At 42.6% G+C, this 14,119-nt stretch overlaps 2 protein-coding genes across 3 annotated transcripts in view; both read left to right on the forward strand.

The window, feature by feature from the left end:
- CSTPP1 (centriolar satellite-associated tubulin polyglutamylase complex regulator 1) overlaps positions 1–14,119 on the forward strand; it is a 199,975-nt gene that overhangs the window by 157,918 nt on the left and 27,938 nt on the right. The window lies entirely within an intron of this gene.
- On the forward strand, positions 11,070–11,545 carry LOC112924081 (cytochrome c oxidase subunit 6B1). Its single transcript, XM_026004060.2, has one exon. The coding sequence runs from the start codon at positions 11,144–11,146 to the stop codon at positions 11,402–11,404; it is 261 nt and encodes an 86-aa protein (XP_025859845.2). The 5' UTR covers positions 11,070–11,143; the 3' UTR covers positions 11,405–11,545.

Below are 14,119 nucleotides of genomic sequence, written 5' to 3' on the forward strand. Positions count from 1 at the left end.
CATACTGTACTCAAGAATTTTTATTTTGCTCTTTCCCCTTAATGTTATGAGGACATCGAAGTTTATATATTTTAATGTTAAACTTATTTACCCATGAATTAAATCCTTATTTTAAATACTTCTCCAGAGAAATTCTACATCTGGGGTTGAAAATTAAGGTGCCAGCAACAACCAGATAGGTAATGGAAGAAGCCTAGCTGTCATTCAGTGCACCACAGGGGGGCCAGGGAAGACTTACAGGGATAGCTTCTGCCTCAGCCCCAACTCCTTGAGGCCCTGCAGGAATGTTGGCCCACTATTGCAAGTCCTCTGATTTGTTAGAAAAGAGATATCTGGAATTTAGATTTTATCGTAGGAAATGTCTTGACTTTTCCAATGTTTTAGCTCCGAATTTATAAAAAAGATTCAGTTCAGGGATACCTGGGTGGCTCAGTCAGTTAAGTGTCTGACTCTTGATTTCTGCTCAGGTCATGATCTCGGGGTCGTGAGATTGAGCCCCACATTGGGCTCTACGCTCAGTGCAGAATTTGCTTATTCCCCTCCCACCTCTCCTTCTGCTTTTCCTCCCCACCCCTCTCACTCTCTCCGTGTTTCTAAATAAATAAATATGAATCTGTAAAAAAACATACAGTTTAAGCTAGACAAAATCTGTCAGCCGATTTCTGTCTTGGACAGGGAGTGTGAAGAGCTTCATAAGCAGTAGCTCACTTAATTATCACAGCCAGTCCTGTTCCTCTAACAGTTATTTACTGAGAACCAGCAATAAATAAAGGAAGCAAAATCTTTGCCCTCTTGGAGCTTACATTCTAGTAGGGAGACAGATAATGTAGTTTTAAAATATTCAGTAGATCATACAGCAGTAAGTACTATGGAGAAAAAACAAGCAGGAAAATGAGGGAGTAAGGGGAGCACTGTTGTTTTAAATATTACAGCCAGAAGTGGCCTTATGTATCATGGCATTTGAGCAGAGACCTGAGGAGGAAAGAGCTATATGGGGGTTGGGGGCGAAGGGAGAGAAGATCTAAAAGCCTGAGATAAGAGCATACTTGACGCAGTCAAAGAATACAAAGCCAGTGTGGCCAGAATGGTCTGAGGAGGGAATGAGCAGAAGGAGAGGCAGTTAGGGCAATAGCAGAGGTCCCCATTGTAGAGAGTCTGAGAAAGAAGTATTATCCAATTTTATAGATGAGGAAACTAGAACTCAGAAAAGTTTGCCCATGCCACATAGCTGGGAAATAACAAAGGCATTTTTTTTTCCTAGCCTCAATAATATATTTTTTTCTTGTGTCTCTGACTTTATTTTTTTTTTTTTTGGCACTTTTTTTATTAGAGTTCGATTTGCCAACATATAGCATAACATCCAGTGCTCATCCCGTCAAGTGCCACCTCAGTGCCAGTCACTCAGTCTCCCCGTCCCCCCACCCACCTCACCTTCCACCACCCCTTGTTCGTTTCCCAGAGTTAGGAGTCTCTCATGTTCTGTCTCCCTCTCTGACATTTCCCACTCATTTTCTCTCCTTTCCCCTATGATCCCTTTCACTATTTTTTATATTCCCCAAATGAATGAGAGCATATAATGTTTGTCCTTCTCCGATTGACTTACTTCACTCAGCATAATACCCTCCAGTTCCATCCACATCGAAGCAAATGGTGGGTATTTGTCGTTTCTAATGGCTGAGTAATATTCCACTGTATACATATCCACATCTTCTTTATCCATTCATCTTTCGATGGACACTGAGGCTCCTTCCACAGTTTGGCTATTGTGGACATTGCTGCTATAAACATTAAGGTGCAGGTGTCCTGCTGTTTCACTGCATCTGTATCTTTGGGGTAAATCCCCAGCAGTGCAATTGCTGGGTCGTAGGGCAGGTCTATTTTTAACTCTTTGAGGAACCTCCACACAGTTTTCCAGAGTGGCTGTACCAGTTCACATTCCCACCAACAGTGCAAGAGGGTTCCCCTTTCTCCACATCCTCTCCAACATTTGTTGTTTCCTGTCTTGTTAATTTTCACCATTCTCATTGGTGTGTGGTAGTATCTCATTGTGGTTTTGATATGTATTTCCCTGATGGCCATGATGCAGAGCATTTTCTCATGTGCTTTTTGGCCATGTCTATGTCTTCCTTTGTGAGATTTCTCTTCATGTTTTTTGCCCATTTCATGATTGGATTGTTTGTTTCTTTGCTGTTGAGTTTAATAAGTTCTTTATAGATCTTGGATACTAGCCCTTTATCTGATACGTCATTTGCAAATATCTTCTCCCATTCTGTAGGTTGTCTTTTAGTTTTGTTAACTGTTTCTTTTGCTGTGCAGAAGCTTCTTATCTTGATGAAGTCCCAATAATTCATTTTGCTTTTGTTTCCCTTGCCTTCATAGATGTATCTTGCAAGAAGTTGCTGTGGCCAAGTTCAAAAAGGGTGTTGCCTGTGTTCTCCTCTAGGACTTTGGTGGATTCTTGTCTCAGATTTAGATCTTTCATCCATTTTGAGTTTATCTTTGTGTATAGTATAAGAGAATGGATCTAGTTTCATTCTTCTGCACGTGGCTGTCCAATTTTCTCAGCACCATTTATTGAAGAGACTGTCCTTTTTCTAGTGGATGGTCTTTCCTGCTTTGCTGAATATTACTTAACCATAGAGTTGTGGGCCCATTTCTGGGTTCTGTATTCTGTTCCATTGATCTATGTGTCTGTTTTTGTGCCAGTATCATACTGTCTTGATGATCACAGCTTTGTAGTACAACTTGAAATCTGGCATTGTGATGCCCCTGGCTCTGGTTTTCTTTTTTAATATTCCCCTGGCTATTCAGGGTCTTTTCTGATTCCACACAAATCTTAAGACTGTTTGTTCCGACTCTGAAGTCATGGTATTTTTATAGGGATTGCATTAAATGTGTAAATTTCCCTGGGTAGCACTGACATTTTCACAATATTAATTCTTCAACGGAGGCATTTTGAACCCAGGCCCACCTTAATTCGAGATCTCCTGTTCTTAGCTACTACATGTGCTACCCTAGAATGTAGTCACATGGATTTGTAACATTCCCATTCCTCTAGCAAGTTCTGTGCTACCTGTATTCAAATCATGTCCTACCTGTCCTTTGTGCTCTTTCCTCAACCACAGAGAATCACAATGAAAGAATCCTAGAATCTTAGACTCAAATAGAACCCTGAGGATTCTTGAGACAAAAAATTTACACTTTCGTTTATAATTCTAAACAGTTATGTTTTTTTTAAGACTCCTGGATGTCTTCCCAGTGCTTATTATACTTTTGCTCTTTTCATTTTTTCAAGTGGGTTATACATGAAGGTGACAAAATTCAAATATTTATTTTTTTAAAGATTTTATTTATTCATTTGAGACAGAGAAAGAGAGTGCATGATTGTTGAGGGGTGGGTGTGGGCAGAGGGAGAAGGAGAAGGATTCTCTGCTGAGCAGGGAGCCCTACCTGGGGCCCAATCCTAGTATCCTGAGATCATGACCTGAGCCCAAGGCAGACCCTTAACCATCACAAACCACCCAGGCGCCCCTATTTATTTATTTTAGGGAAAGGAAGAGAGTGCCCACATACAAGCGGGGGAGGGGTAGAGGGAAAGGAAAGAATCCACAAGCAGAATTTTATTTATCCATTTGAGATGGAGAGAGAGTGTGTATGATTGGGGCGAGGGGTGGTAGAGGGAGTGGGAAAAGGGTTCCGCACGAGCACAGAGCCCAACAAAGGATTTGATCTCAGAACCCTGAGATCATGACCTGAGCCAAAATCAAGAGCCGGCCACTCAAACTGACTGAGCCACCCAAGCGCAGTGAAAGTGACAAAATTCAAAAGGCTAAAAGGGTATACGATCTTAAATACTTTATTTTTTTTTTTTTGATCTTAAATACTTTAAAGTACATTTAACTTAGTCTAATCGACCCTGACCATTTACATGTGAGGTGTGACAGAAGAGGAAACTGAGACATAAGGAGCTGGTGTCCAATTGAAAGCCACCCATCAGTGAAGAAACCAGGCACTTTATCCAGACCCCAGTGAGTAAGACCAGACTTTGTCTTTTAGAATCCTCGTGCATGAAAGAACATGGGCTCATCCTTTGATACTGCTGGGATATTTTTCATCTTTTTCCTTTCTTTCTTTTGTATGCCTGCCAGTCCCACTAAAAGATAAGGATCAGGGTTCAGAAAGCCTCACCATTGTGTCATTTCCCAGGATGCAGAGCCACTGTCATTTGGTTCACATTTTTATTAAAATAAGATGAGTGATTCACTCACATTACAGGCAAAGAATCTTTTACCAGGAAAACCATACTTTGAAAAACAAAGCTGATGGCTTTAAGGAACAGTAACTGCTAATGTCAATTTCCTTTCCCATCCCAGTGCCATTTCCAGTCCCAAAAAAAGTCAGGCACTCTTCTGTCTTTAGCTGCCTCTTTCTCTTAGCCACACATATACATATAATTATAGATAGGGTACATTATATATGCCCACAAAAGACAGACAACAGCAGGAAAGTCAAAGGTGGATTCATTTGAAGAGATGTATGTGTTTATCTATATCCAACCCTCTCTCTGGTTCCTGCTGTTTTTGTTTCTTAAGTCTATTTTTTTAGTTGATGGGTAGCCATAAATCCATCATCATTGGTGGAAGTTAGTGGATTCTGACGAGGGAACAGGCTGTGGTCTTTGTAAATACGCCTACATGCTGGCAACAGCCTTCCCCAACTCACACAATCATCGAGAACCAGGAACTTAGATTGTTTTTTTTTTATTTTTAGTCTGTCTTGGTTCAACTCACTCTTAGTGAGTAACTCTGTTAGCCACTGCTTCCTTTTATATTTATTTAGAAGAGAAGGAAAATGCATTTTAAGCAAATCAAATGCATAATCTGTTCCACTTCCTATTTATTCTATGGCGACATTGGACAGTGGAAAGCCCAGAGAAATACTTTTGTTGGTTTTTGTTTCCTGTGGCTTGCTTTCTCAGACAAGTCATCAGTTTTGCTGATAGCTTTTTAAAATTCCATCCCAGGGGCACCTGGCTGGCTCAGTCAGAAAGTGTGACTCTCGATCTCAGAGTCAAGAATTCAAGATCCATGTTGGCCATAGAGATTATTTAAAAATAATAAAAATATTAATTAATAATAATAAAATCCCATCCCAACTGTCAGCGTGGTTTTTTAAAAGATTTTATTTATTTGAGGAGAGGGGGAGCATGAGTGGTGGGGAGGGGCAGGGAGAGAGGGAGAAGCAGACTCCCCGCTGAGCAGGGAGGCCGACTCAGGGCTCCATCCCAGGACCCTGGGATCATGACCTGAACCAAAGGCAGACACTTAACCGACTGAGCCACCCAGGCACCCCCATCAACCTCATTTTAAACTGGAAAGGAAAAAGGTAGTTGGAAGCATTTTTGTGTGTACATTAAATATACTTTCCTCTTGCAAATCTGTGTTCAGTCCTGTTAAAATTACAGATAGAGGCCTATTATAGCTTCAAATGTTTATTATTTACATTGCTTCTTCTCTATTTTCTTATAGAGATTAGCAGCTAGTCACCTAAAATAGAAAGGGTCTGTCAGTTTGTTTTGGGGGCAGCAAGAAAGTCAAGAGCCAGGGAGACTACATCTGACCCTGGAGCCAGCCCAGGAGAAGGATGAGAGAAAGAATTGAACTAGCTGGTAGCAGATTTAAATATTAACAGTAATACTAACAACAACAGCAGTTACAGCTAATATATACTACATTCTCATTATGGAATTCACTATGCTGGCTGTTTTTCATCCATAGAAGACATAAAAGGCTGAGGGCCCAGGAGCCCAGCGGCCCAGGCACCATATAGCAAGAAAGAAAGAAAGGCTCATGTAGTGGAAAGAGGCCTTGATCTAGAAGGAGAAGGCTTGGTTAGATCCTGCCTCTACCATTTACTTATCCCTTATTGAGCCTCATTTTTCCTTGTTATAAAATGGGAGCAATGCCATTTCCCTCTCCCCACCTCTCAAGGTTCTTACCAGAATCAAAAGTGATAATGCATCTGAAAATCATTTTCATGATTGTACAGTCTCTCTATAAATATGACTCATCAGTACTTTCAGTATGAGATGATAGAGGATTGGCAGTGCATTGACTCTCAAGGAAAGTGGTGTGCACCACCTGCCTTCAGGCAAGAATTCTGTTATTCTCTCATCAATAAGAACAAAGGCAAGATAAAACAAACACGAGATAAGGAATAAGATTGTTTTAGCCACCCACTGGCTTGAGCTGGAGGACTTGGATGAATTGTGCCTTTTGTTACACAGGTGCCATCCCACCTGTGTGCCTCAAAAGCAGAAGCATGATAAGAGCAGGTACTATTTATTGAATACTTACCCTGGGTCATATACTTGCACTTTAAATTTACTATCTCCTTTTTTATTGGCTTTATTTACATATAGTTAACACACAATGTGACATTAGTTGCAGGTGTACAACCTAGTGATTCGACATTGCTATACATTATGCTATGCTCAACCCCAGTGTAGCTACCAGTCTGTCACTTTTTTAAAACCAAATATTTTAATCTTAAAAACTCTTCATAGGGCAGCCCAGGTGGCTCAATGGTTTAGTGCCGCCTTCAGCCCAGGGCCTGATCCTGGAGACCTGGGATCGAGCCCCACGTCAGGTTCCCTGCATGGAGCCTGCTTCTCCCTCTGCCTGTGTCTCTGCCTCTCTCTCTCGCTTTCTCTGTGTCTCTCATGAATAAATAAATAAAATCTTAAAAAAAAAAAACTCTTCACAGAGTCTTACTATCAGTCTTACTATCATATCAGTATTATACGTAGTCTTACTATCAGTATTGTACATACGGTTATTATCATTGGTACTAGTATTAATATTTACTCTCATTTCTTTTTTTTTTAAGATTTTATTTATTTATTCATGACAGACACAAGCAGAGGGAGAAGCAGGCTCCATGCAGGAAGACTGATGTGGGACTCAATCCTGAGACTCCTGGATCACGCCCTGAACCAAAGGCAGACACTCAACTGCTGAGCCACCCAGCAGCCCTTTACTCTAATTTCTAATTGGCTTACTCAGTGTCACATGGCTAGTTAGCTGAAGAACCAGGATTTGGATCCTGGTTGGCCGATCCAGGAGGCTGTACTACTTAAGTAGGCACTTAGGGGTTTGTGGGTCAGACCCATGTTGAGTTAGAGCCAGGACTTTTTAAACCATCCTCAAGTGAGCCCTAGAGTTTTAAAGCAGCCTCAGGTCCCTCCCAGCCACTTCATCCCTTGCATCTCTAGCCTAGATGAAAAGAAGGTTGGGTAAGAAAGGCTTTGTTTGGGGTATCTGAGTGGCTCGGTTGGTTAAGTGTCTGCCTTCAGTTTAGGTCATGATCTCAGGATCCTGGGATTAAGCCCCGAGTCAGGCTCCCTGCTCAGTGGGAAGTGTGCTTCTCCCTGTCCCTCTGCTTCTGTGCCACTCCCCCACTTGTGATCATGCTCTCTCTCTCTCAAATAAATAAAATCTTTTTTTTTTAAGGCTTTGTTTTTATCTGCACCATAGAGTTTCCTTATAAGATTTCCATTGAAAAAAAGTATATGTTTTAATTTTTTTCAACCCTCACATAGCACATCTTTCTTATTTAAGGTGAGATAATGGAGGCCCTCAAGAGTTGTACCCAGAATAACGTGGTTAGTTCTTTGCAGAATTCAGGTTTGTTCTTTTCTCTACGTCATATCATGTCAGTGAGAGAACAGACTTTCCCCCCTCCAAAACAATGTGAAAACCCTCATTCTGGTCAGAACCATGTAAGGAAATTTAAAATACTGCCTCTTTTCAAAGATTGAGTGAGGTTTTCTAGATACACCACCATTGCAAGGGCAGGATGTTTCCTCTCACTGGCAGTTACCATGAACATGGACTGAAGTTCTGTCTCCACCTTACCTCATGTGACTGTTTAACCATTTCTGTCAGCTCAGAACAAGTTTGAGTCACAGGCACTTGAGACAGCACTTGCTTCTTCCTGGACAAGAATTACACCTTGGCTCTGAGGTCTCTGTTTCAAAGAACACTTCCTAACTTCCTATTTCCAACAAAAATGTAAAGTAACAACACCTAGTAGAGCTGGACTTATTGATATCTAATTAAAATGTGAACGGGTACAGATACTATGCTTGAAATGGCTTCTATGATAAGCTACTCGGCACTCCAAGAGGTTATAGTGCCAAGGTACTGCTGCACATTTTGCTGTTCAAAGCTGCCTCCCGTTTCCTCAATAAATTGTCAGAAGACTGTGCTTGTCCCAGAGTGACTAGTCCTGTTGCTACTGGAGAGAGGCCTTTATTTCTCCTGGCACCAGTGCCTCCTTCCACAATGCCATATGGTTGCCCACCCTGGGCCTGTGCAGCCTGTTGTGGTTCATGTCATCAAAGCTGTCTAAGACAGTGTCCTCCGCAGAACCAACCATTGCCTTGGTCCTCAAACTCCCAACATCTCCATCATGATGGACCCAAGAGAGGGTCTAACATGGTATGCAGGAATCTTATCATACCAGACCTCTGGTTCAGTCCCACAGTAGGAGCTCGGGATGGCCATGGTTAGCCTAAAAACCAGATCAGATTGCCATGATGTGCCATACACAATCCCCTATGGAAGAATTTTCAGATCCTGATTAGAAATGTTCCCATTTCTTTAAATCTCTGATAATATAAACAATTCCTGAGGAGTCTCTTTTGTTCTTTCTAAAAATTGCCATATAATTGTTACTATGTTTGATTTAATTCTTTGCCTAGAATGCATACACTGGTCAAACAGAAATAGTCTCTTGATGTTGGGCTTAGTCATAATAAAGAAAGAAGGAATCTGGCTTTCTGCCCCTGTTTAAACACACTAAACATGCTCTGGGGAGTGATGGGTTGGCAAAGGATAGTGTTAATAATGGCCCAACTACTTTACCCAACAGGTGTCGATGGAAGCCGATGGAAGCCGGTGTTTCTCATTCCTTTTGTAAAATCATTTCCTTTTCAATGAACTAATTATCATTTCCCCTGCATTTATAATATAAAACAACAGTGCTGTCAAAAAAGACAGAATTCAAGAAAACAGCCTGCTGTTCTTCTGGGGCTCTAGGATGTTAACTATCTTCCTGTGACTTGTGGGACCACACGCTACATGGAGATTGAAGCTGTCAGATATCTTACCTCCTTCCCCTCTTCTCCTCCCCACTCTCCCTCACTCCCTTCCCCCACCTTGCAGAGTAGCACTGAGAAGTATTTACTCAGCTGCGGACTGGTACCAAAGCCTCAGGGCACTGGGGATAGGAAGGGGCGGTGTGGTCATGCCCCAAACTATCCATGTCCTTCCGAGCATCTCTTGGCAGAGCAGGCTGGCTGAGGGTGAGTGCCATTTAGAATGAGCATTCACAAGCCCTGCATAAAAAGAACATAAAAACAATTGCAGCTGAAAATTGGAGAGTCCACTCATGGGCTGTGGTGTTCTCTGGCCTCTGTGGCCTCCCACTGAGGTTATGCAGCCAACCAACTAGAGGTTGTTCAGTCCACTGGGATTCCCCATGGCTTGGGAGCATTTCATTTTCTCCAGCTCTTGTCCTGACACAAGCTCACCCAGCCATCATCTCATCCTCCATCCTTTTGGAGCTAAAAACACTTGATTTCAGCTTTGGGGAAGGCTCTCTCTGAGTAAGGGACAAAGATATGGCCTTAGTTCCTTCTGTCTGGCACTCCTCACTGGTCTCCTTTAATGACACCACTCTGACCCTTGGAAAATGCACCATTTCCCAGGAAGAACAGAGGTGTCTGAGTCTATAAGCACACACTACCACAGTTCTGAGCAAATGTGTGGGCACACATGGTGGTCTCCAAGGAGGATATAGAGATGACTAAGCTGCCCCCACAGAGCTTCAGAGACAGGAATTTCCACAGCAAGAAAGCAGACCAAATGTAGAAAAAATGTAGATCTTCAGCCTTCTTTTCCAAGAAAGAAGAAGGTGAGAACAAGTTAACTTAACCCTGATTATTTCTTTGCCAAAATAACCTCACCTGTCTCCCTCTAGGATTAGAGTGGAGATAACCAACAAAAGAATATTCTGAGCCAGGCCTGGTTATCCTGAAAACTACAGTATTCATGCTCAACTTGTAACAGTGGTAAAGTGAATTAATAAGAAGTAACCGCTAGGCTTCTTCTAATTTTCATGATAAAAATGGCGATGTATTCCTGTTTTAAAAAATATTTTATTTATTTATTCATGAGAGACACAGAAAGAGAGAGGCAGAGACATAGGCAGAGGGAGAAGCAGGCTCCATGCAGGGAGCCCAATGTGGGACTCGATCCAGGGACTCCGGGATCACGACCTGAGCCGAAGGCAAACACTCAACCACTGAGCCAACCAGGCATCCCGTGGTGATGTATTCCTATGAAAACAAATACTCAAGCCGATTGGATTGAGCACCTGATAAGAAGGTGCTAGGAGTCAGTAAGCACATGAAAAGTAGTCCACTTGCCAGGTTGTATTGTGCTCGCTGAGAGTTTTGGTACCTAGGACATTTTCTGTTTCCAGCACTTTACAGCTCCTAGCATCTCACATCCCTCTAAATTTGTAGACATGCCTCCTGTGCCTGGTGAGTCCTTATCTCTGTGTTCACACAGTGACCAGAAATTTGTCCCTCTGGATTTTCCTCTGGGTCACAATGTAATGCATGTTTTTATTCATTCATTCCTCCAACAAGTATTTACTACTATGTGCCAGGCATTGCGCTTAGGGCTTTAAGTTATGTCTAAAGATTCATTAATTTCAGGACTTCCAAGTTTTAATCAGATAATAATTATAAAAGAATCCTACCATTATTGAGCACTTTGATTTTTTTTCAAAAAAAGTGCTTTTTTATTTTTTAAAGATTTTATTTATTCACAAGAGACAGAGAGGCAGAGGCATATACTTTTCTTGGGGAAAAGTGCTTTATATTTAAATTGCCTCGGGGTTCCTGGCTGGCTCAGTCCGTAGAGAATGTGACTCTTGAACTTAAAGATGTGCATTTGAGCCCCATATTGGGGGTAGAGGTTAATTTTTAAAGTGATCTCTATTATTTAAATATTATGGCTGAGGGTCACATTGAGCTGCAAGGTGCTGCAGGGGTGTCCTTAGAGTCAGCACCATGGCAGAAGACATCAAGTCCAAAATCAAGAACTACCAGACTGCCCCTTTTGACAGCCGCTTCCCCAACCAGAACCAGACTAGGAACTGCTGGCAGAACTACCTGGACTTCCACCGCTGTGAGAAGGCAATGACTGCTAAAGGGGGTGATGTCTCCGTGTGCGAATGGTACCGGCGAGTGTACAAGTACCTCTGCCCCATATCCTGGGTGTCGGCCTGGGATGACCGCCGGGCAGAAGGCACATTTCCTGGGAAGATCTGACCTGGCTCCACCCACCTCTCCTCTGTCCTCCATCCTTCTCCCAGGGTGGTGAAGGGGGACCTGGGTACATGGTGATCCCCACCCTGGGATCCTGAATCATGGCTTAACTAATAATAAATACTCGTTGGAAAAGTGTAAAAATATATATATATATTATTTAACCTCTATTATTTTTAACATTTAAAAAAAATAATAAATTGTCTTTATTTTTACAACAATTGCATTAGGTAGGTACTGTGGTTATTCACATTTCTAAGAAGAGGAGACCAAGATTCAGAGAAATTGTGTAACTTATCCAAATCATACTAGTGGTTAAGTAGTAGAGCTAGGTTTTATTTTTTTTTTTTATTATTATTATTTTTTTATGATAGTCACAGAGAGAGAGAGAGGCAGAGACACAGGCGGAGGGAGAAGCAGGCTCCATGCACCGGGAGCCTGATGTGGGATTCGATCCCGGGTCTCCAGGATCGCGCCCTGGGCCAAAGGCAGGCGCCAAACCGCTGCGCCACCCAGGGATCCCTAGAGCTAGGTTTTAAACCCAGGTGTCTGATTACAAAGTCTAGGCTGGGGATCCCTGGGTGGTTCAGTGGTTTAGCGCCTGCCTTCGGCCCAGGGCGTGGTCCTGGGGTCCTGGGATTGAGTCCCGTGTCGGGCTCTTGCATGGAGCCTGCTTCTTCCTCTGCCTCTGTGTGTGTGTGTCTCTCTCTCTCTTTCTCTGCATTTCTCATGAATTAAAAAAAAAAAGTCTGGGCTCTGCACTAATACAACTGCCCTGGGCCATTTAATGTGGCCCACCTGGAGGGTATCTATATGTTTAACTTCAATAGAAAGTCTGTCAGTCACCTGGTGTGAAAAGTCCTATCTACCATCAGAGGTCAAGTCCTCCACAAAACAGCTGGATCCCACTTGCTGGAGTAGAACTTGCAGGACCTTTGGAGTTAGACAGGCTTAGGTCTGAATCATCATTCTCCCTCCTCTGACTCGCTCTATTTCCTTGAGAAGGCAGTTAACCTTAGTTAAAGAAACTCTAGTTTCTCCATTTCCAAAATAATATTAGCAAATACTAACAGCACTTTTGATGGGCCAGACATTGTTCTAAGTACTTTACATTAACTCACAACAACTGCATGATGGCAGTACTATCATTATCCTCATTTTATAGATAGGTAAATGGGTAAACTGAGGCACAAAGAGCTTAAAGGTCAGTATCAAAGCTGGGATATGGACTCAGGCAGGATAACTGATGTCTATGCCATAAGCCACAGTGCTACGCTGTGCTGCCTCTGGAAAGGAGAGAATCAGGACATAAAAACTCTGGTCCAGAGCCAGGCCCACAGTCAATGGAACTATTACAAGGTGGAGAATAAGAACATTTAACAGCCCTGACCACCCACAGAAAGAAAGACACCAATTTGTGGAGAGTATTCTAATTTTGATCTTACACCAAAGCCTTCTTGTGCCTTTGCCTTTGAACTTTTAGGACCTGCTGGCTAAAGCTTTCCTAGCTGGGGATGTGGTATTCCTTTGGAGAAGGCATCTCTTGGTACATACCATTTACCCTCCCTGCACCTGCCAGGATGAACAGTGGCTGGCAGGTGGGTGGGGATGGGAAATGGCGGCCTGGCCAGGAGCACAGGTGTACTCATCCTCCGCCCTCCCGTGGCCTCTGGCCCAGCACAGGCTGTGCTGCCGGTGCTTACTGTCTTTCCTGTTGACAGTAATTAGAACCTTTCAGACTAAATTTCTTACAGGAAAAAAAATCCCAATTCACTTGAATTGTCTCCTTGATCCAGTTCACCTGGAGCTATTTAGTTCCTGCAGTTTGTTTGGAGGGAAAAACAAGCTCTTAAGCCTTCACACATTATGGCTGATAAGATCAAGGTGCTGAAAATGTTAGGTAAATGTTGGAACCTGACTGAGTTTGAATTCCAGTTCTACTTCTTAGGCATACACGATCTGAGTTTTTATATCTGTGAAATGGGGATAACCATAGGGAAGATTAATTAGACAACATAGGAAAACCCTTGCAAGAGTAGTACTTAGGGGGCACCTAGGGGAGGGAGTTCAGTTAGTTAAGTGTCTGCTTTCGGCTCAGGTCATGATCCCAGGGTCCTGGAATCAAGCCCCACATCATGCTCCCCGCTCAGTATAGTCTGCTTCTCCCTCACCCTCTGCCCCTCTTCCCCACTCGTGCTCTGTCTCTCTCTCAAAGATTGGCTATCAATATTATTAAGCCCAGCCAGCCCTCACCCCTCCTTCCCTCCCTGCCTAAGATTTTGCTCTGGGAAGCCATGTTCCCTTACTGTCCCCCAGGCTTCAGACCCCTCTTTTCTCACTCACCAGATAGATGTCAATTGACCCTTGAACAACATGGGTTGGAACTGCCCAGGTCCCTTTGTATGTGGATTTTTTTTTCAACACAGTATTGTAAATGTATTTTCTCTTCCTGATGATTTTCTTAATATCATTTTCTCTAGCTCACTTTATTGTGAGAATACATATACACAATATAAGTTAATTGACTGTGTTATCTGTAAGGCTTCTGGTCAACAGTAGGCTATTAGTTGTTAAGTTTTGTGGGGGAGTCCAAAGTTATACATAGATTTTTGACTGCACAGGGGGTTGGTGCCCCTAACTCCACATTGTTCGAGCGCCAGCTGTATTTCATCTCTCTAAGCTTTATCTGTGAAGTGGGACTGGAAATAATGGAGGCTC

The sequence above is a fragment of the Vulpes vulpes genome, chromosome 5 (assembly GCF_048418805.1).
Source record: "Vulpes vulpes isolate BD-2025 chromosome 5, VulVul3, whole genome shotgun sequence".
In the NCBI taxonomy this organism is placed as follows: Eukaryota; Metazoa; Chordata; class Mammalia; order Carnivora; family Canidae; genus Vulpes; species Vulpes vulpes.

Coding starts and splice junctions, on each gene's coding strand:
- LOC112924081 (XM_026004060.2), top strand. CDS start 11,144: ATGGCAGAAGACATCAAGTCCAAAATCAAGAACTACCAGACTGCCCCT.